The following is a 27,441-nucleotide window of genomic DNA, read 5'->3' on the forward strand; positions in this document are numbered from 1 at the left end:
CACAAGTGCAAACAAAATGTTAACTTTGTCATCTTTCTGTAGTTAGAAACATACAAGTGCATTAGTTTAAACTGGCAAATACTGAAAGTATTACTAGGGAACCATACCCTACAAATGTACTCACATTGTAGTCAGCTTCAGGAAGCTTAATACCAGGGAATAAATCACTTGTAATGCCCATAAATAAAGGTATATCATGTGACAAAAATTTAGGTTCATTTACATCTTTGATTGATCGAAGCAGCTGAACAAAAAAACAAAACAGCACCAGAACTGAATATAAAGTATGTTCTAGTTTACATCACACACATTAATTTAATCTGATCAGCAATAAAACAAACTGTGAACTTCAATTTGCATCTTGCTAGTATTCCCCCCACAAATTTCTAATTAACTAAATTGCTAAGTTAGAACACAATCCTAAAACTTGCTGGGATCACGTATTGGAACTTGTATCCAGACAAAAGAAAGGCATAGGTGGGTATAGGGAGGCATGCTCACTCACAGGACTTCCCAATCCCTATAATGGGGTATAGCAAACAAGTATGGGGCACCACTTAAGGCACTTCCAGACAGAGGGAGTTTTAAGCATTACATGCTGAATCAGTGTACTTGATACTTGTAATCTAGCTGAGGATTCTGTTGATCCCCACATTGATGACTCTCAGCTCAAATAGACTATGGCCTTAGCTAGACCTAAGGTTTATCCCGGGATCGTCCCGCAGTCATCCCTGTTCATGTAAATTACACACAGGGGATCCCGGGAGCAGGCAGGGACAATCCCGGGACGATCCCGGGATAAACCTTAGGTATAGCTAAGCCCTGAGACAGCTTTCCATATGGATTGGACTGTAACTCCTACCATCCTGAACCAGCATGGCCAGTGACTATGCTGGCTGGGAGTGATGTAAGTTGTAGTCCAACACATCTGGGGTGGGGTGTGTGTGTGCCAGGTTGTGGAAGGCTGAACCACGAGAATATCACAGGTGGCATAGCAACTACTGTTCAAAATCACTGCCTACAACATAAAATACCTTTAGTTTTACTTTTGCTGCAGTTCTGAAGTAATTACTGGGGAAAGTTCTTATTTGTACTAAAATTCTGGTGGGTTCTGGCCTATGAAAATGTATGCCAGAATATAATAGTTAGTTTTTAAAGTGGCACAAGACTCTTCATTACTAGTACTGCTTCTGACTTTGCCATCCATAAATTCATCTAGAAAATTAATTAATTTAGAAGGACCAGCTTTGTCTACCTTTGTGTTTGGTGATTTGTTCTTTTTTTCTCATTCATTTTCCATACAGAAGAGAGGAGTCAGGAGCCATTGCAGAAAAGACAGGGTGATCATATGAAAAGATGGATAGGGCTCCTATATCATTTACAGTTGTACGGAAAGGGGAATTTTAGCAGGTGTCATTTGTATGCATGCAGCACCTGGTGAAATTCCCTCTTCACCACAACAGTTAAAGCTGCAGGAGCTATACTAGAGTGACCAGATACAAAACAGGGCAGGGCTCCTGCAGCTTTAACTGTTGTGATAAAGAGGGAATTTCACTAGGTGCTGCACGCATACAAATGACACTACTGAAATTCCCCTTTCAATACAACTGTTAAAGATACAGGAACCCTGTCCTCCTTTTCATACGGTCACCCTAGATAAGAAAAAAGCCAGTTTGTCTGTCTATACCACTAGAACAAGAATTTAAGCAATGGAAGCTCCTTCCCTGATTCAGAACACCAATGGCCTCACCTGAATTTGATGAAAAGGAGAGATAGAGCTGTGCATCATCTACATATTGGTGACACTTCAGCTCCCATCTCTGTATAGCCTCTCCCAGCAAGTTCATGTAGGTGTTAAACACCAAGGGAGACAAAGTAGAGCTCCATGGAAGCATAACCTCTAAGAAGTAGTGTAATAATCCTCCAGAATCACCTTCTGGGGTCAGCTATGCAAGAAGGAGCAGAAGAACTGCAACACAGTACCGCAAATAGTACCTAACTAATAGCACCTAGCCCTAACCCTAACCCTATCCAAAAGCGTACTATGGTCAATTGTATTAAAAGATTTTGAAAGGTCCAAAAGAATCAAAAGTGTCACATTCCCCATCCCTTTCTTGGCAAAGTTCATCCAACAGAGTGACCTAGAAAGTTTCCATTCTTTCAAACCCAGGTCTGAAGCCAAGAGCGCATGGAGTTGACAGGCAACCCCTGCTTGAGTACATTGCCCAGGAGTAATCATAAACTAACATGCATAGCCTCCCACTATGAGAGATACATTGAGGTCCTGCAACAAAATGTTGCAGTATAGTCTCCCTCCTGCCTCGGATCAGGATTGCTCAAGTAAGCCATTCCATCATTCTCCTCCGCTGTTTTCCTGATATTCTTTTCCAACTGACACTCAACATTCTGCAGCCGCTAAGCATATGCAGTCCTCATTGGCTGCTTTGGAGGGGGCTTAGTTGGTTTTAAAAAATAATTTTTGTACTTCTGCCAACCTTGGGATTTCCTCAATCATGCAAATAACTCAGTTTTGACTTTTAGTGACCCTAACTAGTTCTAATCTTGTCAGCACTCACTTGACTCAGCTATTAGAGGGAGTGGTACATATATATAACCTTGGATATCAGCAAATAAATTACACACTTGCAGTGCAACGTTATACTCAGAAATAAGCCCCATTAATATCAATGGGATTTATTCCCTGGTAGGTGTGTATAGGATTACAGCCCTAGATTTAAAAAATGATGTAATGACATCAGTAAAGAGAACAGAAATGAACTTGGAGTAGACTGAAGTGAACTGTAAAGACAATTAGCTGATCTTCCAATTTCACAAATGGAAAAATTACACTGAAGTAGCTGAAACAGAGTAAAAAGTTACTAAAATATCTAAGGTCCAGTTGAGAACTCACAACTGTCTCTAAACTGAAGATGATGATGATGATGATGATGATGATTTTAACATTTTCTAACCCACCCTTCATCTTGATGGATTCCAAGGTGACATACAATAATAGTTATGCAGCACTTACCAGTATATCTTCATTCTCTACTGGGAATTTCAGTTTTAGATTACCAGCAGCTATTAGTACAGCTTTGACTGCTCGCATACCATAATCATAATGGAACTGAGACGAAAGCTGTTCTGAGCATAATCTGTAGGTCATTACTATTTTAATTGATAATGGTTTAGCATTCAGAAACCCATAGGAGTAGAGAGAGATTTCGGCAATGAGGGCATAGTTAGGAACCATCATGGCCACTGTTCGGAAAAGCACCTGAAAGGCATATCAAAGAATGATCATTTGTTTTGCAGCTCTGGTAATGCATCAAGTGAGCTATCTGCCTCTGTTAGGTGGCACTTCTTATTTTTGTCTCTTACGGTGCAATCCTATGCATGTTTAGACAGAAATAAGTCCTACAACTCCTAGCATTCCCTACCCAACATGGCTGGCTGGGGGATGCTGGGAGTTGTAGGACTTATTTATTTATTTATTTATTGCATTTTTATACCGCCCAATAGCTGAAGCTCCCTGGGCGGTTCACAAAAATTAATACCATTCGAAGTATAAAACAAGCAGTATAAAAACATAATATAAAATACAATGTAAAAGCACAACCAGGATAAAGTCAGCAGCAGTACAGAAATGCAAATTTAAAATTCAAATTTAAAGATCCCATGTCTTAGGATGTCATATATATGTCATACACATCCTTATCTTACAACAAAGTATGGATGAATGATTGAAGGCACACTGTGAAATACATGGACCTTCCTACATGATATATCCACAGAACATAAGACAAGATTTTGAATGATACATTTATTTTGCTATTTTACCTTGAGATTGTCTGGCAGTTCAGAGCGACCTGCATAACCTGGATTCATGGTAATGGCAACAAAACAGTTGGGATTAAGCTTCAGTTCAGTCCCTTCAAAATTAAATGTCTCCAGCTTCATCTGAATAGCTCTCTGGATGCAAAGAATCTGCTGAGCCACCACAGAGAGCACTTCCAGCTCAATGCGATTGAATTCATCAAAGCAGGCCCAAGCACCTGAAGAAGCCAACCCCTTGAAAAACTAAGAACAAAACAGTAAGCCGGCCATCATATAACTAACTGATAATTCAACAATTTAAAAGGAAGTATTATAATGCCTTGGCAATATATAGTTTTACTGCTATATTGAGAGCACAATTCAACCTAGCTACATTGGATATATAAGGCTCTATTAGTAGGAAAAATATAATTGGGAAGCGTCTGTTGCTTAGGCTGCTTTCAGACAGTTATTTATGTGGGGAAACAGGAATGATTTCCCTTTTACTATTACCTTGGCAGTAGCCTTGAACCAACATTGGTAGCTTGCTAAATATACAAATATCACAGAAGCAATGGTTAGCCTTTTGGGTGGGGGTGGGGAGTCTTTTCTTTTCTTTTTCAAGTTTCCTAACTCTCAATTACAGGCATTTATCCAATCTAGTGGAGTGATGAAATTGATTAGATCAGATTGCGTGCGGTCTAACTAGTGTCACTCTTACGGGAGACAATTTTTTGTGGGATTTTTTTAAGGGCTTCATGAATGAATGTGTAGACATGGACTCTTAGGGTGCTTCGAGATGAAGGGTTGCTAGTGCTACTCATCAAAAGGCATTGTGCAGTTATTCTGTCTTTCCCTCCTTAATGGATTTTTTCTGGTGGGAAAACATGGGAGGGTTACAAATGGATGACAGCATTGTCTGTCCCCATTGTAAAATTCCATGAATTAGGAAGGGAAGTTGCATAATAAAAGCATCATTTAGAAGCATCATTACATGCAAAAAATTTAAAACAATTTGATGACATTTTAAAATCAGTTCAAAAACTGCTTTGACGATAGGGAATGTGTTACCTGCTCGTGCGGGCAATACCATGAGATATCTGTGAGATTACTGACAGCATATGAAGATAATTGCATAATGTTTGTACCATTGGACTGTCTAGTAAGGTATTGGCGTGCTTTGTTTTTATTAAAGCTGGGAATCTTTTAAAAATGAAAAATAACAGCACCTTTCAAAACAGGAAATCACACTATTAGAATTTGGTTTAATTTACCTTCCCCATGGCTAGGTAATCAAGGCCATCAGAACAGTTGAAAACAACACATTGTACAGCAAGAGCTTTAGCCAAATCTTTGGTGGTCTCTGTTTTTCCTGTCCCAGCTGGGCCCTCTGGAGCTCCACCAAGATTTAAATAAAATGCTCCAATCTAAGAATAAAAATAGTCAATGAAAATATTTCAAAACTTGAACTGCTTTGTATACAAAGTTACATCTAGTTGTAAGTGGCAGAGATAAAATACTGAAGAAAACATGTTTTATTTATTTATTTATTACATTTATATACCGCCCCATAGCCGAATCTCTCTGGGCGCTTTACAAAGGTTAAAAACAGTGAACATTAAAAACAAATATATGAAAATTTAAAACCATCAAAGGCATAAAAACAACAATGTCCATTTAAAACAACTATTTGCCCTCTCTCATTTTCTTATACATGAGCTTGCTAAATCTCTACATTTTTACCTCCCTTCAAATCATTCATTCTTCTAGTTCTGTCTCTTCCCCCCCTCTCTCACACACACATAAACATACATGCAAGCCAAACCATCATTCATTCATTTATCCTACCTTTCCATTGGCATGCTCAAGGTAGCTAGAAAAAAATATTGTACAAAACAACTATTACATAGCAATACAAAAAGCTAATAAAACATCTGAATAAATTGTCTCTGTTTGTACATCCCTTTTTCTATTTCTATTCTTCATTTAAAAACTCAGCCTTCCCATATTCGCCTTTCATTTTTCCCAATACTAATGAAGTAGCCCGCAATGGAGCACAAGAGTAATTTTCTTTGTATCAGTAATAAGTTGAAAATTGCTGGTGAGCAATCCTTTATCCAGAACAAAAAGCATGTATATTGGCTATTTCTCACAACCCTACTTATAACTAATCAGATCCAGCCTTGAAAGTCAATCTGGATTTATATGCACCTGAAGGCTGTGCCCTCAATCTACAGCAAGGTAGTCATGCTTAAGCCCCATTTAAATTAATATAGTTAAGCATGACTAACATGTTGAAGGGTGTGTGTTTAATGCAGATATTCTGAAGCCTCCACAAGATGAAAATCTCTCCAATCTATTGCCAGAAACGCAAGTGCAAAATATGCTTTACTGTAGATATCATTCTTATTAGAAATTTAATTTTAAAAAGCATACCAGAGTGCGATAACATCTGTCTGTAAGAGGAGTAATGACAAGTCGAGGAGAGTTGCCAAGATATTCATAAGCATATTTTACATTGCAATTGATGATGCGCACCCGGACATTCTCATACTCCCAGTAATAACGCAACTGAGCAAGCCACTGAAAATCTGTTTCATGCAACACACCTAGTAATGATACAAAGATGGAAAATGTCTTAGGGTCCAGTTCTCAACACACCCTGGCAGTGAAGTAAAAAGGGGAAACTTTTTTGGGGGGGGAAGACACGGCTGCCTAGTCCAATTTTCCTCTAGTCTTAAATTAACATGTGTATATGTTTAAAATAATGAATTGTTATAAGAATAACAATTATATAATAAAGAGCAATTGACAATGAGAGGATTAGTTTTTAAAGTAGTGGCTTCTGAGAGCAACTGAAAAAATAGCAGATAATGCACATCAATATAAGTCCATTCCAATTTATTTTGACAATTAAGTTACATAGTGCTGTTATCTTACATACCACTCTCAATCATTTCCATGACGACATCTCTAGCATGAACATCAATAGTGACCAAAGCACCCAATGTAGTTCTTGTTTGTTTAGACAATTTCCCTCTTACCAGCTCTACAATATCATTTAACTGAAGTTGAAGGGTAGTGTAATAATTCTGTAAGCCCTGCAGAATGAACATTGAAAAATTCTCTCTGCTGTAAGCCACAACTTGACAAAAAATGCTTAGTGGTCTCTCTATATTATGATCCTGTGGTTTATCTATTCACAAACTCATTAATAATAATTGCTACAACAATTTTTAATATAAACACCCTGCTTACATACATCTTTCTTGGTTGTAGTATTTCATATTCATATCAGTAGATGAGCTTCATTTGTGCCTATATTGTTCTTGTGTCCACAAGGTTTCTCGCCCCCAAAATTAACTGGGAGGTTGCTGTAAGTAGAGGATGCCTGGGCGTGCATCTAAACTCCTGTATCTAAAAGCAATTGCTGCATTGGGATGCTGGTATTAATATTACAGAAGTATTCTGGACAGGCCACATGACAGGCCACACAGCTCTCTCCACCAATATCTTGCTGCCGCTCACTGCTTCTTAGCATCTGGCACTTGAAGGGGCCGCCTCACTCTGCCCAATGGTAGAGCCAGCTCTGCCTTCTACAGATAATTCTCTGGAAAGCCCATTGGTAAAATGAACAACAGATTCATATATACACATTCTCCAGGAACTGACCTTTAACTGCCCCTCTAAATATTTAATAGTATTTTACTCACATGTGAATTGGGATTCATTTTTAATTCTTACATTCAATTTTATTTTCTGGGAGAGCAAGAGATGTTGAAGTTATTTTTAATTAAATCCTGCATCAATAATTCAAAGAGGCTGGTAACTTAATACTCTAAACATCATAAAACAAATCTAAAGTGGCTAAATACAAATTCTATACATATAAAATCAGGAAAACATTAAAAGAAAATATGAAAACTATGTGTCATAATACCTCTGGGCCACTTGCTATGGCTTCATGCACTTCACTTGTCCAGAACATTTGTGAGACACACAGAACTACTTGACCAGGCCATTCTCTCACCCAATCTTTTCTGTCTCTTTCTGGATATGCCTAAGAAAATTAATGACATTGCCCAACAGTATCATTACTAACACTTGCATAAGTGTGATGAATAATTCATAAAATATTTAGATATTGTTCAATGTGCTTATTGTGATAACAGGATAAAATCCAATGTTGTGCTAGTGAACGTTACTCATGCAAGTGAACTTTCCTCTCCCTGCTCTACCCCCCACCCCGGCCGCTAAATCTGCTCCAGACGGTGCACCAGAGCAGATTTAGAGGGAGCACAGGGAGCTGCAATAGGGAGGGGGGAAATGCCTCCCTCCCTGTTCTACTGATGAAGCCTGTCCGTGGGAAGGGATAAACAGATGTAAGCCATAGTCTTTAAAATGCCAGCAGAGTTCTATGCTTTCTAGATTAAATCAGGTCCTTTTTAATAATTTCTGTTTATTAGCATGATAACTCCATAGAGGTGGGATGGAATAATTAGAGTCTTGATCCCACTCCCTCCTAGGCGACCAGGAACAGCTTCCATATGACCGGTAATAACAACGCTCAGATTAATCTATATGTCTGGGGGATCGATATCGATGAGCCCATTCTGGCAGGGGTCGCTCTACTGCATGTTCCAAGGACTGAAATCTTAGTATCTGATCCCTTGCTACCAACATTGGCGGGGCCCTTTGCTGTTGAGCATACTGGCATACAATGTGAGGCCTGCGAAAGAGAAGGACGGTGGTGGGAAGAGACAGAGTCTTGAATTTTGTTCTCAGATGCCATGGATAGCAATTCTATAGCTGGATTCTCCATCAGAATGGGGTCATCCAGGCAGGCATAATAGGTTTGATGGCGAGTCAGGTGGGGTCACCTGCCCATCTCTTGTGGTGGCATGCGGCTGGATCCTTGTTCCCCATGATGGATTGGACTCCTTGTTCCCCATGATGGGGTTCTCTTTAAGGGAGCACAAGGACTCCCATAAGCATAGGGGCTGGCAGGCCCACCACACACCCTGATCGCATGATTGACGACTAATAATAATCATAATCATAATCATAATAATAATAAATTATTTCTTATCCGCCTCTCCATTTGGATCAAGGCAGGGAAAAACAATAAGTATAAAATATATAAAATACTGATTAAAAACATACTATACTCTGTTAAAACATCCCTAAAAGCATCCTAAAATTCTACTGGATAGTCCTGCCGGAAGAGATATCATGGTGGACCCAAGATCCCTGCCTCCACCCACTTATATCACCCAGCATATGAGCTGGGTTGGCAGTGACCAGCAGTCAGGCTGTTCAATTACTGTATCCATGCCCTTAGGCCCCACCAAATGTATCGGAGCTCTAACCAATAAAACATGTAGCCATTTAAACCCAATTAAGGTCTTGCTTCTCCTCCCCACTTTCCCCTATGACTCTGTGCTGCCGATACAAATAACCAGAAATTAGTTATGTATGCATGTCCAGAAAAGTTGCTAAATATTTAACAGAAAGCATACCAGTCTTGATCTTGTAATAACATCCTGTATACTCCTCAGCATGATATCTTCCACTTGTATTAGCCACTTCTCCACAGCCCCCCTAGCTTCGGAAGTCGAAATGGTTGAAATAAACTCCACACGTTCACCTTCAGTGCTGTACATTGACTTAATGTCCAGATTGGAAAGAAATTCCAGTTTAGCAATGCCCTCAAAACACTTTTTCAGATGAGGCTGGACTCTGAGAGGATCTTTAGTCTCTGACAGGATCTCCAACATTTCATCATTAGACAAGAAAAAGAAGCTAAAATAAATTCAAAGAAATGGTAAATAAATACACCATTGCTATGTTTGGGTGTGTTTGCTTTGTGTCAAACATATTAAATCCAGCATAATATATATCTAGCTATTCTAATGTAATCATGAGCAACACGCAGCATACCGGGGAAAGAAGAGCCGCTTCTTCTCAAGATATGCATTCAGTCCTTTCATTATTTTGTCCAGAAGTTCATTGCAGTTCTGAAGCTTTTCCAACAAGCCTGTCAGTGAAGTAGCAGCAAGAACCTAAAAGACAAGACACACTACGGTATGCTCAATAGGCACACCAGGTACAGCAGAGAATAAAATTGCAAGATGAGCAAAATATCAGTATATGGGCTTGGAAAGACCTGTATCTAACAGTTGCTTCGCACATTTCATGGTGGCAAATGTGCATGTGCCACCATGTTTTCCATGCAGCAGGAAGCCACAGCCTATCCTGGCTTCCTGATGCATCTATTCCTTTTGATTCACATCAGTGGGAGGGGCACATCCATTGCCTGCACATATTCCAGTGCATGTAATTTTATTTTATTTATTTATTTATTTAAGGATTTTTATGCCGCCATTCAGCCAAAAAAGGCTCTCATGGCGGCTTACAAAAGTATTTAATGTTTTTGCATGCATCCAAGAAAAATGGAATGTAAGAGTGTAAAGTCTTCTGCAACATGCACGGAAACTTTCTTAATTTTAATTCCAATTGCTGTTTCATATTCTTTGACTGATGTCACTCTGGTCGGCTTCAGGAATGGCTCTGTGCAGGGGAGGGCACAATGAGTTGCTGTAAGAAAGCACAGGAACCTGAAAAGTATCTGTGCATGATAAGTACATGCAGCGTGTTTGCCTCACCGGCTTACTACAGACTCATCATTACTACTTTACCTTGGGGTCTTTAGCACAGTATTTCATAATGTCTCTCCAGTATCTATCCACAGTCTGGAACTGACGGCCCTCCTCTGGCATCTGTTGCATAATGTCCTCTGAAGAAAAGATTGGTTCTAAGTAAAGCCACTGAGCCTGGACTTTCAACCATTCATCAATAGTCTCCTGAATTCTAATCAAACGATCTTCCCATTCCTTAAAAATACAATAAAGTTCTTAGCATAAGAGCCATATCTTGTAAGGTTAAAGACACAAATCAAAGGCATGGAAATAAAAGAACAAGTATACATCTATCTATATTGCTGAACTGATCTAATACTGAAATAACTGCCTTTAGAGGAAAAAAAGAGGAGCAAAAGAGACATTACTTGGCTGAAGAAACTTCAGGGCCTGCTCCAGCTAGACTGACTCCTACCTTCCCAGGAGAGAAGAAAGGAAGAAGGGCCATTTAAGTTTTTTTCTTTTTCCCTTCCCATCTTTGTGTGTCGTGTTTTTAGATTATAAGCCTACAGGCAGGGACTGTCTTATTTTAGTAGGAAAACGTCTGGGAGCCTTTTTTTTTTTAATGAGGAACAGCATAAAAATACATTTAAAAAATAAATACAAATTAGAGGGAGACTAAGGAACTCTCAAGTTCATTCATTCATTCATTCTCTGGACCGCTTCAGATGTAATGTTTCTTATCTCTTACCTGTGGTTGAGAGCGGGCCACTCTCTTCCTTGCTTTCATATAAATTCCAGTTGAGCTTCACTAGCCAGCTTTAATCATGGTTAACGTATTAATTAATTAATTAATAATATTTAGGAATTGCTTAGATTTGGTTGCCTTGGTGGATGATCTTCGCCGGGAACTGGACAGGGGGAGTGTGTCCCTGCTGGTTCTGCTGGACCTCTCAGCGTCGTTCGATACCATCGACCATGGTATCCTTCTGGGCCGCCTTGCTGGGATGGGTCTTGGAGGCACTGTTTTACAGTGGCTCCATTCCTTCCTGGATGGACGGACCCAGAAGGTGGTACTGGGGGACTCCTGTTCAACTCCTTGGCCATTGGCCTGTGGAGTCCCTCAGGGCTCTGTTTTGTCCCCCATGCTATTTAACATATACATGAAACCGTTGGGAGAGGTTATCCGGAGTTGTGGGGTGTGGTGCCACCAGTACGCTGATGACACCCAACTCTACTACTCCTTTCCACCCAATTCCAAGGAAGCGGTTTCTGTGCTAAACCGCTGTTTGTTGGCAGTAATGGATTGGATGAGGGCGAACAAATTGAAGCTCAATCCAGATAAGACAGAGGTGCTCCTGGTCAGTCGAAAGGCAGATCAGGGAATATGGATTCAGCTTGTGTTGGATGGGGTTACACTCCCCCTGAAGACACAGGTCCGCAGCTTGGGTGTACTTCTGGATTCAGCCCTGAGCCTGGATGCCCAGGTTTCGGCGGTGGCCAGGAGTGCATTTGCACAGTTAAAGCTAGTGCGCCAGCTGCGCCCGTTCCCAGAGATGTCGGTCCTGGCCACGGTGACACATGCCTTAGTTACATCCCGATTGGATTACTGTAATGCGCTCTACGTGGGGCTGCCTTTGAAGAGTGTTCAGAAATTCCAGCTGGTTCAAAGAGCTGCAGCCAGATTGTTGACCGGGGCTGGTTACAGGGAGCACACAACTCCCCTGTTAAAACAGCTCCACTGGCTTCCAGTCTGTTTCCGGGCACAATTCAAAGTGCTGGTTATGACCTATAAAGCTCTATATGGTTCAGGTCCAGGTTATTTGAAAGAACGTATTCTCCGTTATGAGCCTGCCCGTGCTTTGAGATCTTCTGGAGAAGCCCTTCTTTCAGTCCCTCCTTCTTCACAGGCACGCTTGGTGGGAACATGGGAGAGGGCTTTCTCGGTGGCTGCTCCGGTGCTCTAGAACTCTTCCTGGGGAAGCTTGGCTGGCTCCCTCCTTGATGGCCTTTCGGAAGCAGGCTAAAACTTTTTTGTTCAAGCAGGCCTTTGGAGAATAATCCAGCCCTCCATGTATGTTAATGTCTTATAATTTTGTTGTGTATTTTTTTTAATTGTTTATGGTTTTGTTTCCCTCCCCCCCCTTTAAACTTTGTAAGGCCGCCTTGAGGCCCAGCATTGGGCAAAAGGCAGTATACAAATAAATATAATAATAATAATAATAATAGTAATAATAATAATAATAATAATAATAATAATAATAAATTAAAAAAAATTCTAAGCATCTATAAAACAAGTCTTCATACAGAAGACAAAATTGTGTCCTGTTGGAAAAGATATGTTTCAGCAAGCACCAACGCCCCCGCCCCCAAATTGGGCACTTGCCTCATTTGTAGGGCTAGGGAGTTCTAGTGAGTGGACGCTAAAATACTAAAGGCACTATTTTGAGCCATAGTGGACCACCCCTCTGAAAGCTTGGACATGGCCAGGAGGAACAGGCCAGTAGAGGATCAGGCAATCTTTTATGTAGACATCTGGAGCAGATTTGGAGAACACAGCAGGCTGCAGGGTGGAGGAGAAGACAGGGAAGCCCTGTTCTACCAGTGGTATTCATTCTATAGGTGGAACAATGATCTTGGATCCAAATAAAGATACCTCACAATTAGAAAAAACGGTTATCTTTCTTTAGCATCCTGAAAACCACACCTTTTGGGGGAGCTTCCAAATATGTATTTAAATTCAATAGACTTACAGGGCAATCCTATAGATGTCCACTCAGAAGTCCCATTAATTTCAACAGGGCTTGCTCCTAGCTAAGTAGGTATAGGATTGAAGCCTAATTGATTAATGGAATAAATTAAGTTTTTAAACCTGAATATCCTATTGTTATCTCATAAACAATGATAATTCACTTATGTTAGGTCATGTAAAAATCTAACAAAAAAGCACGATAAACTGAGCAGTATGCCCCATTAGACAGACTAGGGTTAAATTCTGAACAAGTATGCATAGAATTGCACTGTAAACAACTTAAATATCTGGATATATCTGGAATTAAAGGAGGACCTATAAAGCAATGTTTATGAATACCTTGATTTGTTTTTCAAATGGCTTGATGAAAGGTGATCCCCTCATTGTTTGTGTTTTTACAATCTGATCATCCAGAATAGTCTGAATTTCATCAACTGCAGCCAAAATATTAACTCCAGTCTCACGATATAAACTTGTTTGAAAAGAAATTGAATCCCAGATCTCCATCATTGTGTGCATTGCTTTTTCTAATGAGAATTCCTATAGCACAAGTAGAAATAAATTATTTTAACCACTGAATTTATTTGGATCCTGTAACGCTGGGGTAGAAGAGTATTTGTTCTTACCTTGCTTGCTCCCATGCTTATGGTTTCAAATTGTTCTAGATAAGGGTTTAGGTTTTGCTTTAAAACTTTCCTTAGGGTGCTTCCGGAATCTGGAGTTAAATCATATCCAACGATTTCTGACATTTGTTTCCAATGACGAGCCCTTATGCCTGGGTTACAAAGGATAGTCACCAAAGGGATATTTTCCTAGTTGAGAAAAAAAATTAAAACAAGTTTCACCACTGTAATTTAAAAATTATATTTTATTCATTAAAAAATGATTGATATAGCCTATATGTTCAAAGAGCATATAGTGGCTTATTATTTAGTGTTATGGGAGGGTAGTTGAGGGTATGTCTAAGTTCTCATAAAGATGTCATAGTTTTTAAAGTTCCTTTGTTAAACACGCTTTAAAACCTTCTCCAGCTTATTCCTGCATGTACAGATCAAAATTGTAAGCAAATACCTGCTTAAGGCCATCTATCTTTATTTTTATAAATGTCCACTTACCTTGAAATCTTTAACTTGCTCCATTACTGCAGAACACATTGAAATAGTTGGACTGTCCTTCTTTTCATCGTCTACCCTCTCTTCTACTACTGCTCTGCGCACTGACTTTTTTCTTTCTATTTCAGCTTTCTTTAGCTTTTGTTGAAAGAACCTTAATGTCTTATAAATTTCTCGAAAAAACTCATCTACTTCAGTTTCCATCTTTTCCCCATTGAGGTCTAAAAAAGCACCATCCATCCATCTAAGAAAATAAAAGCTAGAATGAATCCTACATAGGAATAAGAATTATACATTTTACATATGCATCAAAATATATTTTTTTACAAAGTATCATGGTTATAAAAATGCATATAATGGATTTCTATATTACACAAAATGAATTCAATATTTTAAAATTTCATAAATCACAAATTATTCATATGAGAGTAGGAATTTTAAGGCTTCTTGTGCCAGCAGTTTGAAAACGTCTGTAAATTTTTTTAAATGATAAAGGATTTGTTTCTTAAGCATAACAAAGCAACTTTATGCCACTTTGCAGCTACATATGGGCATCAATTGAGAATAAATAGCAGATTATGTAAATAAAATCATGTTCTCATAATTTTGTAAAGCTACTATTACACTGTGCATCGTGTCTAGTCACTAGAAGGAAGCACAAGCCCTAAAAATGGCTTGACATAATGGTGAGCTGTTCTTTAGAAATAATCTCTAATAGGAACACATTATTCTAAAAAAGGAACCTCAGTTCCCTGTGCTGTAAGAATATATATTGCTGGATAGGGTGACCATATGAAAAGGAGGACAGGGCTCCTGTATCTTTAAGAGTTGTATAGAAAAGGGAATTTCAGCAGGTGTCATTTATATGCATGCAGCACCTGGTGAAATTCCCTCTTCATCACAACAGTGAAAGCTGCAAGAACCCTGCCCTCTTTTGTATCTGGGCAAGAAGGCAGGGCTCCTGCAGCTTTAACTGTTGTGATTAATAAAATCACAATTTAAAAGCCTTCTGGGAAAGTACTATTGTGGTTACTGATATGAGTTTTTTCTATTTTTTTGTTGTTTATTCGTTCAGTCGCTTCCAACTCTTCGTGACTTCATGGACCAGCCCACGCCAGAGCTTTCTGTCGGCTGTCGCCACCCCTAGCTCCCCCAAGGTCAAGTCTGTCACCTCCAGAATATCATCCTGGATACATCTAAGGGTGCAATCCTATATATGTTCAAACAAGAAAAAATCCTACAACTCCCAACACCCCTCAGCCAGCCATGCAGGCTAGGGGATATTGGGAATTGTAAGACTTTTTTCTTTCTAAACATGCATAGGATTGTGCCCTAATTTATACATAAACACATATCTCAACACATAACAAACTCAACACATAAAATCTAAATCTAAATCATAAAATGATGACAATTACAGCTTCATTAGCAAATCTTGCATACACATGGACAAGTAGAATTATTTAATACTAAAGAGTTCAGATTTAAAATATATGTTCACACATTTTTCTTTGACAAATAAAAGTACTCATGACATTTAGGTCACTTGTTCATTTAAATATCTGTGTATATAATTACCGTTTTTCAGTCCGTTGCCATTTCAATATAAAAACAAAAAGTTTTTGGTAGGGCTCAATGTTAACCTTTAAAGTCTCCAAATCTGGGTATTCAGTCAGTTCCCAATTTAGAAGTTTCTCTTCTTTATTAATAAAGGCAACAGCTTCATCAGCATCTTGTATGCGCTTCTGCAGTGCTCTCATGTCAGTTACATACTGAAAACAGATATAACTCTCTTGAGATAGACTCAGGCAATGCACTTAATAATGACTGGGTTTGGATGGCACGGTGGATTAAATAGTCAACAGTGGGCTATTGTAATGTCTGTTGGGACTTTTTCACACCACGGTTGGTTATTCAGCTGAAATAACCAGCACTGTGGAGTTGATTATTTGAACAACCGTTAGTTATTGTGTCATGTGTTGAGCACTGTTGACTATTTTGTCACATGCAGTTGGCTTGGCTTTGGTGACTACAGAGTCCCCTGGCAAGAGTGAGCAAAGCGGTGACAGAGGCAGCTCTAGTCCAGCCGAGAGAATTCACAATGGCTGACTCAGGGGGGAGAGAGGGCAGTGGATGTGTCAATCAAACCCACCACTTGTTGATGACAATCATGTTGTGTGGGGAGTACCTCCTAATTTTTTAGATTGTAAGCCTGTGGGCAGGGACTGTCTTAAGAAATATTTTTGTAAGCCGCCTTGAAAGCCTTTTTGGCTAAAGGGCAGGATAAAAATGCTAAAATAAATAAACAACCATGGAGTTGTCTATTAACCCACTACTGATTAACATGTTGTCCGAACACAGCCATTGTATCAATTCATAACCTTACAAGACAATACATCACTATGTCTTAAATACATGAAGTACCACATTAAAAATAAAGGATAAACTAGGTAAAGTTCTTCTAATCTAGTGAAGGATGCATTTATAGATTTTTCAAGAGGAAATAAGGACGAGTGTTGAAAAGACGTATGGTTAGGCTGCAACTGGACATTTACTTGGGAATAAACCCCACTGAGCTCAATAGACCTGAATTCAATGGGACATACTCCCAGATAAGTAGGTATGGGTCTGCACCTTAAGGGCCTTGTGCAATAATATAAAGCTGCTTCTCATTTACAGTGCAGGGCCTCAATGTTGTAAACTAGAATTTTCAGCAGTATATAAATGTTACAAATAAAGAAATAAAATAAAGTCTTCCCTTGAAGCTATACTTCTTTTGCAGTGATAACATATTCCTGGTGTTCAAGCTACAATATTTTGTCAGTGGGCAAATAAAATTCTTCCTCCAGATAGGCATATATTGCTGTTGTAATTCCTGTATGAAATGTAGCTGCACAAGCCTATTAGATACACAGATGCTGCTCATGCATACACAACTTTCACTGCAAACCTAAACCACTTATTCCTTAACTTGCTGGCTGTGGCTGCCCCATCATGTCTCCTTTGGTGCTAAGCCTTTAGTATCACCATCTAAGCAGCCAAGTAGTTCCATTATAGCATGATGGGCAGCAACAAAGTGCTTAATTTAATCAGCATGATAGCATATAAAGAGTCATAATTTAACTTTTTGTTTTCAGCCAAAACATCATACTTCATTAATTATTTTTTAAAATTTACATATTTGTTGTGCAAAACACAAACTCCCTTTCCACTATGTATGACGGACCTGTTGCATGCGATCCAAATCACAGTATTCTGTGAACTCAAACATACGACGTGTTTGCCTTTCTATTTCCAGTATAAATTTCTCACGTTTGGCCAATAACTCGCTTTCCCCTTTACGTTTAGACATTTCAATAATCTATAAGGGAGAGAAGAAGTTAATGGCAGACATCTGTGGTGATCAACATTTGTAACATCATTATTTTACAAAGAGTTGCCTTGCACTGAATCAGAACGCATGTACCATGCATGGCTTCAGTTGGCCTGTAATGTTAAACCTGACTAACAGCAAGCTTCATAGTCAGCTCTCAAGAGTTTAAAACTGATGTTTTTCCACTTCAGAACTGCAATCCAAGCATTTTTCAAACACTGTAGTACGTAAAATCAATAACTTACATCATCATTTTCATCAAAGACGGGATTAATATTTTGAGGCCATAATAGGACAGTTGCATTCAGTTCCAAGTCTTCTGGATCAAATAAATAAACATCTAGTAGGTAATTCATTCGCTGCTGGCATTCCTATAAAAAAGATGAGATATTTATTTCTATTTTTAAATAAACAGGAATCTGGCACTAATTAAAAAGAGGATGCCCCATTTCTTGGGGCCTCTTCTAATATTATCTACCCTTTGTGATTGCCACTGAAGGAATACTGGAAGCAGATCTCAGGCTTGTCCACATGCTCTTTCACTATTCCTTTTACCATAGGGTAAAAACTGAACAACTGGCGGGAGATCCTGAAATTCTTTAAAGAGGGTCAAAGAAAAACCCATATGCAAATAATCATGGGATCTTTCATTTGTTTTTTCACTTCTTTCTATGTGAGGAAATGGGCTGTCTATACACCTTCAAAACCTCGTGGTGGCTGTGAATCAGCGCTGAATTGGTTATTATTTTTTTTATTTTATTTATTACATTTCTATACCGCCCAATAGCCGGAGCTCTCTGGGCGGTTCACAAAAGAGCCATAACACAGCCATGGATTCGCAGCCACTGCTGGGCTTTTCCCTGAAGTTGCAGTGTAAAAAAGTCAGGAATTTACCCCAACTTTTTTCTTGGGAGAGAGGTCACCATGGCTCTTCCATCATGTGACCTCGCTCCAGGGTCGATCTGTGGGGCGTTCCAGGGCAGATGGTCACTGGGTGCCAGGAAGAGTGCGGCGGCGGGGGGGGCTCCAGTACCTGGAAACCCCATGCTTCCTGCTGGTATGGGGATTTCTCACCCCCACCTCACAGCAGCGATAACGCGGGTTTCAGCAGCAAGGACCAGTGAAGCAGCACTGGGAAGACATGGCTGGGAAGTGGGGGCGAGGGGGATCAGGCTCACTTCTGTTCTCTTTGTAGAGACAATTCCAGAGAGAAAATGTTCACAGGGTTGCGAGTTTGTGCCTAATTGATGTAAATGGGTCTATTGCTATGGTTTTGCTTAAAGTGACTACACATGGAAATTATGGATTTGACACAAAAGAAATTAACATTTTTAAAGGCTATAGATGTTTCCTGAATGGGCAAGTCACAACAATGATGAGCACTTGACAAATTGTGAGGAACAGTAGCTTTCAGTTAGTAATTTAAAATTTGGAGACACAATGGGCTTTGTGCTGGTTGAAAGTGAAGCAGATTAGAAGATCTGTTTCCGTGTAGGAATGTACTTTGCCCCCCACTTATGAACTGAACAATTTTTTATTAAAAAAAGCAAATGTTGCCAATACAGCATAAGTCTCCAGAAATCTCCCATTGAAAGGAAACTGATATGGTAGTATTACCTTTCGAGCTTCGCATACTGGGGGAAGTAGGGAGCATATAAAAATATGAACACATAATGCTACCTGAGTTCTGCCTACACCCAACTGATTGGTTCTCCAAGATCTCAGGAAGAGATTTTTCTGAACCATGCTACTTGAGATACTAGTAATTGCAAACTCCAGGGAGTAAACCTGCAAAGCATGTGCTCTGTCACTGAACTATGCCCTGTTTCTTAATCAGTTCCATCATACTGTATTATTTTGATTCCAATCAGTGCAGTGGGATTTATCAGAAGTGTACCACACCTCATAACATCACATTTTTATGAAACTGACATGTCTCTTAGTTGTACTATGATAAATCAATTCTCAGTTGCTGGTGTTTTGTTTTTAAATTATCTTTGTTTTCCCCTTCACTAACAATTATGTAATTCCAATTACAGGAATTATTTTTAATGTAAGTCTATTGTGAAAGCAGGTTTTCACATGGGGTCTGTTGAGACAACATGCTAAGCCATGGTTAGTCTGCTAACCCTTTTGCGCTCACTAACCCTGGTTAGTGAGCGCATTTAAACTGTGGTTATGTAGCCACCATGGTTAGGAATAGTTCACATGACATGCTAAACCATAATATTTAGCTCAAAATGCTTAACCACCATGGCTTAGCTTGTTGTCTGAACATGTTCACTGCAAGTACAGGCTCTAACCCACTTTCTCTGGATTAGTCCCATTGACTTTCATACATTTATTACATATGAATGAGTTGAATAACTGCATATGATTAAAAGCACAATCCTATACATTGCTACTCAGAAGTAAGCTCCATTGAATTCAACAGGGCTTATTCCCACGTAAGTGGGTATAAGACTGCAATTTAAATGATTTAGGCATTTCAACCTATATATGGTGGGGTTAACTGAAGCTCAGGTGCTGAAAGACAGATTAGAACTACGGACATCAGCAGAAGTGTGGCTGATTATACATAATGCATGCAGGGAGGTGTAAAAGAAGTGTACTTCTAAAAAATCAGAGGTAGGAAGACACAAACATAGAAGGAGAGCTGGGAGAAGGGACTGATGGGGTGAAGGTTGTGATGTACAAGAAATGCCAACAGTGGGAGAAGGAAGTCAGCTATTTCAGTCGTGTGAAAATCTCTGCAAGTTTCAACCACCCCTCATATACAGTGAAGAATAGGTGGGGATAAAATTTGAAACTGACTCAGCCCTGAAAAGATATAAGGCTTAAAAATGCCCTTAGCATGAACAAATTGAAAGCGATTTATGATGTTATACTACTTGTGCCTGGGAATATATTGCAATGACTGAATATTAATCAATTTTCACATGTATTGAATATTGAACAATTTTTGCATATTGTAAGACAATATAGTAAAAACCAGAACATGAGCTGAATTTAAATCAACATTCCATCCCCCATTATGTACCTAGTTAAGAAAAAAAGAGCTCTTATAATATTTACCTTGATCCTTTCATATAGCTTCTGGATACCTATGGTTTTAGCCTTGTCTATATAGACTATACTTTCCATCATTTCTTCTGTTGTCTCAGGAACTTTTAAAGCACGTTCCTTAATGGTTTCAAATTCATAGCATATCCTAAAAATAATTATATCTTGATGTAAATCTAGACATTATATTTTATGCCAATGTCTAAGAGGCTTACCATGCAATCAAAATTACGTCCCAATGCAGTCAATAGCACTTGCATAGAAGATTGACACCTTAATTTGATTATTCATTGAGCCTTAAACATTGTTGTCCATGGATGAAATTCAATGTTGGATGAGCAGACTTGCACTCATCCAAGGGGCCTTCCCCACCCTGTTGTCCTCCCTACAGCTCCCTGTGTGCCCCAAAAATCTGCTCTAGAGAGTCCCCCAAACCTCTGAAGATGTGGGGGGGGGGGGCAGCAGGGAGGATGGGTAATCTACTTTGCTGGCAGATGCTGTTCAGTCAGCAGATGGACACTCCATATTTCTAGACTGCTTCCCAGGAAAGCTCTCAAAATGTTTGATAATAAAACCAATTACAACATCCATAAAGTACATTAACTTCAATGCAATGTTATAAAACTAAACTAAACCATTCTTACTATCACTATGAATCTGTAGGAGGAATTAGTCAGACATCTTTAGGTCTCATATAATCTTTGGAAGGCCAAATGAAAATTGCCTTCGCTAGCTTCTTAAAAACAATGTGTGTGGGCTGGCCAGGTGAGAGAATTCCTGGGAAAATTCCACAACTCAGTTAAATATGGGAGGAGGCATTTCTTCAGATAAAAAGGGTTTCAATCATGCAGAACTTTAAAGGTTAAATAAGCAGATTGAATTGTGCTTGGAAATGAATTGGCTACCAAAAGTTCTCCCCAAGAATAGGTGGACTTGGTTTGCACACAACAAAACACCCACAGTGTGTTAACAATGGGTTTTTTAGGAGCGCCCACCACTCGCCCACTTCTATTTTGTCCTGGATTATTCTCTGTGACAGCCTGAGTTGTACTCTGTGATGTCCAAACCCAGAATTCTGGGTTGTTGAGGGGGAAACTTCCCACAGTTTGTTCTTGCTCCTGTGCACTGCCAAATCATGAGATAATGGTTGAAGTTTAGTTATTTAGCAAAACACACATTACCATTCACACTCCTTGTCTTTCTCCCACAATTAGAACACTATGCATTGATGTGCAGCACTTGATTGCCTTACAAACACAGTAGATACTGTGCTGTATTCATTAACATGTGCCCCAAAGCAGCAATTGCATTTTAAAGAAACAACCCCTGAACCAGTAGTAGGTAGCCCTGCCTCCCTTTACCGCCTTCTTCCAGCCTTCTTCCTTTCCCCAAAAGCTGTTAGCATGGTCTCCTGTAATGTGTAAAACTTTTACCTAGAACTGATTCTGCAGTTCCAGCAGCTGGTGACACCCCAGTGCTTGGGCAAAGCTAGCTCTTTATGTTAAACTAAGAGATGAGGTGACCCTTGCACCAGCACTGGGGAACCTAGCAGCAAATGCCATGGTATACAAGACAGCTTAGAACCAGGCTCCAGAAAAGAATGAATACAGAAAGGGGGAAATTAATAATACTATATATTATATAATTTAAGCATGAGTTTGAGTATAGCAAGAAATTTACTCACTTTTCATTTTCTTCTTTGTGATTATGTACTATTACATTCAATAATTTATTTGCAAAGCTTTTTGCTTTTTCACCCAAACCTTGCTTCAAATCTTCACAGTCTAAACGCACCATTGGGAAATGAGCTATCATTGGCAAGCTCATTATTTCCTTTGAAAGACTGAAAAATTCATCTATAAACTTCAAAACAAAAAGATGTTTGTTAATGTAAGCAGCAGTCTTTAAAATATCTGCATGCGCACTTTTACCTAGGAATAAGTCCCACTGAACTCAATGGGACTTACTTGTGAGCAGATCAATTTATTTAAATTAAATTACTGATATTAATACAGATTAATCTATTTAAACACTTTTATAAATTAAAAATGTGCTACTAGTGGAATTTTTTAAATATAAAAATGTGTTGTTTTAATGTACCATCTTAGAAGAAACATTCCACCTTCTTCTATGAATAGGACAGAAAACTTGTTCTAAGATAGTGCCTGCCTGATATGATATATGTACGCAAAATCTAAATATTAAAAAGTCTGCATTTACTTCAAAATTACTATTTTATTTTTATGTAACTCTATGTACATTTAACTGATCATAAAGTGAATCAGCTATGATTTCAGGGTAACAACCCTACGTAAAAGGTAACAACAGGTTAACAAATAATTTTACAAACAAACTCAGTTACCACCGATGGAGGTGTGGCTTATAAAGCTATGAGATAATAGCTAATGTCATGAAACTGATGTAAATGATATGTTCAGGTTCTGAGAAATACAGATTAAGATATGGGGGAAAGTTTTATACTTTCCAGGAATGTGAGAAACATAGCTTAAGGGGAAACCACATTTCCTTACTGGGGCTTTGCTTCCTGCTTCTTTTTGTGCAATCGTAATGGGGCAGCATTACACGGCTCGAAAGGGACGTCCACATGGTCTATAATGGACAAACTTCCCCTCCTCTCACTGCTCATAGTGCCGAATTGCTGCTCGTAGCGTCCTCTGGTGGGAAGTTGTAGTGCAACTTCCCCTGTATACTGTAGGAAATCCTAAGGTATTTTAGCAGAATCAAGATATCACAGGGGATTTTTAAAAACGGAATTTCCAGGGGAAGGGGCAGAAGACATGCAAGAGGTTGCCGGCATCATGAAAAGGACCAACAAACTTCCATGAGTGGCCAGTCATGAGCATGCCTTATTTCACTTGTGTGAAGAAGCCCTTAGTTTTTTTAAAATTAATTTATCAGTGTTTGTATATAAAAGAATTATCTAAATATTCTAATTTTAAATGACAAATTCTCACTACAGAAAGAAATGGAGGTTACACTATGGGTTTGGATCCAAATTTGCTCTTCTGTTTGGAAGGGACCCAGCAGAAGCTCCCACTGGAGGAAAGGTGGGGAAAGTCCTTTTTACCATTTCTCCCTTCCCACTTCAGCCCCCAGCTTTCAGGGGTCTCCCAACCCTCCAGAGCAGGTTTTCAGATGGCTGAAGGGGGAATCTGTGAAAATGCCTCCTACTCTTCTTCCAGTGGGAGCATCCTGTGAATGGAACTCCACTAACAGGAAGTCTGGATCCAACCCCATATGTGAACGATATCTTTAAAAGATAAAATACAGCAAACTAGCAGCTAGCACTTTTTCATAACTTTTATATGTGATCCTTTGCTGTTGCTTGGTATAGCTTTTCCAGTACTTTCCAAACAGAGGCTATGAAAGAACAATAAAATTACCTGTACCATTAGTGGAGCAATTCCATTAAACACAAAGATCTCTCCTCCAGCGTAAATGCTTACATAGAGAGTAGGTTATTCATAAGGGCAATCAGAAACCTCCCCCCCTCCTCCCCACTTCCATTACTATGCCTGGTGAGCCATAGCTATGCCTGCACACTCCATTACAAGTGGGTCACTTTACCTCAAGCAGCAGCTATTTGGCTGTTTGCATGGAGTGATTTAGGAGGCTCTTCGCCCTTGAGCCCCATGCAAGCAGGCTGCTCTTAGCAGAAAGAGGAACTGAGCTGTGTGTGGAGACTGAGGACAACTGGGCTGCAGTTGATCATACTTTATAAAGCGTCAGTTAAATGCACAAGTATACCCAAGGCTCATCCACTGCAACCAATTCGTTCAGGAAAAAGAACAGACAATGTAGGAGATCCAGGATTTTATCACCTGCAAATCACATCCCCAACTTATTAATTCTTGGTCCGGGTGGAAGAGACAGGAACAACATCTAGACTTGTTTGGTCTGTTTCACAGAGTATGAAATGTATTAATTCTGTGTCACATGGATGCCTATCATTTAGCACATACATAGCCAAGCCATCCTAACTAGCAGAAACAACTGAAAGTAGGACATATGTACATCTCTCTCAAACATGCAGATTTTGTATGCTACTTGGAGGAGAGACGTATAAATGTTCAATTCCAATAACCTAGAAAATTGAACTGTAGTACACATGTAGATCAAGAAGCCCTGATTACTAGAAAAGTTTGAAAAGGAAACATCTTTATACCTCTCTGCCTCAAAATGAATGACTTGAAGTTTACTCCAAAATGGATAAGGTGCCAACTAGGACTGTATTGGCTAACTAGAAATGTGAACTTTGATACACACATAGTCCAATATACCCAGATTACTACAGAAGCCTGAAAGGAGAACATAGTAAGCTGGTTCGCAGGATCACCACAGCCCACCATGGCTTATTCAAGTCACAGCAGTGCATGCTGGCAGCCATTTTGAATATTCAAGCTGCGTCCGGCATGCACAGTGCTTTATTGTATTGTCCTAACTCGGTGAGGGTGGGTTAACAAGCCGCCCACAACCCTAAAAAAAAGCCAACAGGTTGTGGATGATTTGTTAACCACAGTAACAACCAACCGTTGCTGGGTTTGGATAATAAGTCAAGGCATTCACCGGCTGCTGCTTGAATATTCAAAATGGCCACCAGCACATGCCACAATGTGGTGACCGTGTTAACTGGCCCATTGACATCTAATGGAAAGAGGAATTTAGGACATAAAGTTTCTTTCCTAATAGAAGTCAAGCACAGAACAAGCCAAGCCACTCACAGAACAGAATGCTGGCTGCAGAAATTGCCTTGCTCTTTAACGGAACTGTTTCAGGCTCGGAGTGGAGTGTGGGGGTGGAATTTTAATAGCAGCCAAGACATTTTATCTATAAGAATAGCAGCTGGATTTAGTTGCAAATTATACATGAAAATTACCTCTGTATATTCATCAAAACTATGCTCCTCAGCTACAAATGTTCTTATACGGTCATCTGCTGCACCATCTACCAGCCAGCCGTAATGTTCCACTGCAAGGCAACAATCACAATAAATGTTTGCCAAAGTTATCTACTTTGCAGTGTTAATTTAAGAACATGACCTTGGAAACCCCCCATGTTAAATCACTCACCATAAGAATCAAAATGTGCTTTTGGACCTTTCAAGTTCTCATTAATTGCGCTCCTCAATACAGATGACGCCCATGATATCACATGCTCAGGAAGTTCAGTGTCAATAGTTGTAACTGTGCTTGCACCTCCTAGCCACGAATGTATGGTCTGGACATTCTATTCAAAACACATAAAAGAGTTACCTACAGCTTTTAAGGAACGATTTCATAAGAAGTAACAAAATTTAAATTTGTCAGATTTCTTAAAGCAAATTTGTAAAAAAGAAAAGAAAAAAGCAAGCATTTTTACAGAACTTTTATTTTACCTTGCGCTGATCAAAATTAATTTACTCCTTGAGCTCATTTTAAAGAAAATTAGCCCTTTTTTTGCTGGAAAATTTTGCCCTTTTTTGGTGGAAAATTTGGCAGCATAGTCCCCAGAGGGTTCGGGAGGGGGGAATTAGTCCCCAGGCCCCTGGAAGTTGCCCACCCTGTTTTAATCCTAACAGGTTTATTTCACATTATATCATGGTGATGTATAAGAACGTAAGAAGAGTCATGCTGGATCAGACCAAAGGGTCCACATAGATCAGCATTCTGTTTACACAATGGCTGACCAGCTGTCGACGGGAAATCCACAAGCAGGACATGAGTGCAATAGCACCCTCCCACCCATGTTCTCCAGCAACCCCCATACAAAGGCTTATGCCATTGCCTATTATCTTTATGCAAATTACAACTGTTCTCCCTATACCTTTCATGCTTTGCTTACTGTCACTACGAGATTTATGTCCTACAACTTTCTAATGACTATAAAAAGATACATTTTAGCCAACTGAATCACCATAATTAATGTCTGATTTACACAGTAGCCTAACGTGTAAGTTCCATATGGTACAGAAGCAACTATCAGGTATGATTTTAGACTTTTCTACACAAAGCGTTTATCGTGATCACATCACTCCCTACTTATGGTTGCTTACGGGTTCTTTAGACTATGACACAGTAGTGTTGCTTCTGTGTCATAAAGAGCAATTTTGGTGAGTGTTTTTTTGGGGGGGAGGCAGGGAAAGTGGTATTTAATTGTAAATGTGGAAAAATGCTTCAGTTATTTGTGTATTTGCACGATTCCGCTGTACCAACGTGCTACCTAAAAGGTATGTAGTAGAAAAGCAGGAAAAGATACACGCAAGGCCCCGTTCAGAAGATACCTTAAACCACAGCTTTAACCATGGTGAATAAAGCAAAAAGCCTTATTCACCGTGGTTGAAGCTGTGGTTTAAAGTGTTGTCTCAACACAGCCTGGTTTTCTGGCTTAACCTCCATTTTTAAAACCATGGTTTAAAGTGTCTTCTGAACGGGCCCTTTGTGTAGTGCTTAGATTTCAATTCTGTGACAAAACCAAAAGTAGATACAGCAGATTAACAGTCCCATGCAGAAAAGCTCAATGTAAAAACCTTAACGATGAGGGGAGCATAAATAAAACTAATTAGTATTATTAAGAACTGTTGAGGTAAATGAGGTGCCCAGAACAAATGTATATTGGAGTCCAAAATGCTGATGTGTCCCACCAAGTCCGTGTGGCATGCATATGCCACATCAGGAGTGCTTTATTAAA

The 27,441-nt window shown here is 39.3% G+C and overlaps 1 protein-coding gene across 1 annotated transcript in view; it reads right to left on the reverse strand.

The window, feature by feature from the left end:
- DNAH12 (dynein axonemal heavy chain 12) overlaps window positions 1-27,441 on the reverse strand; it is a 107,423-nt gene that overhangs the window by 64,184 nt on the left and 15,798 nt on the right. Inside the window, exons 9-28 of the mRNA XM_063121339.1 lie at window positions 25,845-26,001; window positions 25,652-25,743; window positions 22,439-22,617; window positions 20,767-20,902; window positions 17,937-18,062; window positions 17,545-17,679; window positions 15,897-16,090; window positions 14,322-14,562; window positions 13,833-14,018; window positions 13,546-13,746; window positions 10,515-10,709; window positions 9,757-9,878; window positions 9,336-9,618; window positions 7,757-7,876; window positions 6,761-6,917; window positions 6,253-6,425; window positions 5,091-5,243; window positions 3,841-4,080; window positions 3,032-3,277; window positions 125-244 (exon numbers count right to left, since the gene is read on the reverse strand). Of these exons, the coding sequence (XP_062977409.1) occupies window positions 125-244; window positions 3,032-3,277; window positions 3,841-4,080; window positions 5,091-5,243; window positions 6,253-6,425; window positions 6,761-6,917; window positions 7,757-7,876; window positions 9,336-9,618; window positions 9,757-9,878; window positions 10,515-10,709; window positions 13,546-13,746; window positions 13,833-14,018; window positions 14,322-14,562; window positions 15,897-16,090; window positions 17,545-17,679; window positions 17,937-18,062; window positions 20,767-20,902; window positions 22,439-22,617; window positions 25,652-25,743; window positions 25,845-26,001 (3,456 nt within the window). The remainder of the gene's footprint in view (window positions 1-124; window positions 245-3,031; window positions 3,278-3,840; window positions 4,081-5,090; window positions 5,244-6,252; window positions 6,426-6,760; window positions 6,918-7,756; window positions 7,877-9,335; window positions 9,619-9,756; window positions 9,879-10,514; window positions 10,710-13,545; window positions 13,747-13,832; window positions 14,019-14,321; window positions 14,563-15,896; window positions 16,091-17,544; window positions 17,680-17,936; window positions 18,063-20,766; window positions 20,903-22,438; window positions 22,618-25,651; window positions 25,744-25,844; window positions 26,002-27,441) is intronic.

Source organism: Elgaria multicarinata, chromosome 3 (genome assembly GCF_023053635.1).
Source record: "Elgaria multicarinata webbii isolate HBS135686 ecotype San Diego chromosome 3, rElgMul1.1.pri, whole genome shotgun sequence".
NCBI classification, from domain to species: domain Eukaryota; kingdom Metazoa; phylum Chordata; class Lepidosauria; order Squamata; family Anguidae; genus Elgaria; species Elgaria multicarinata.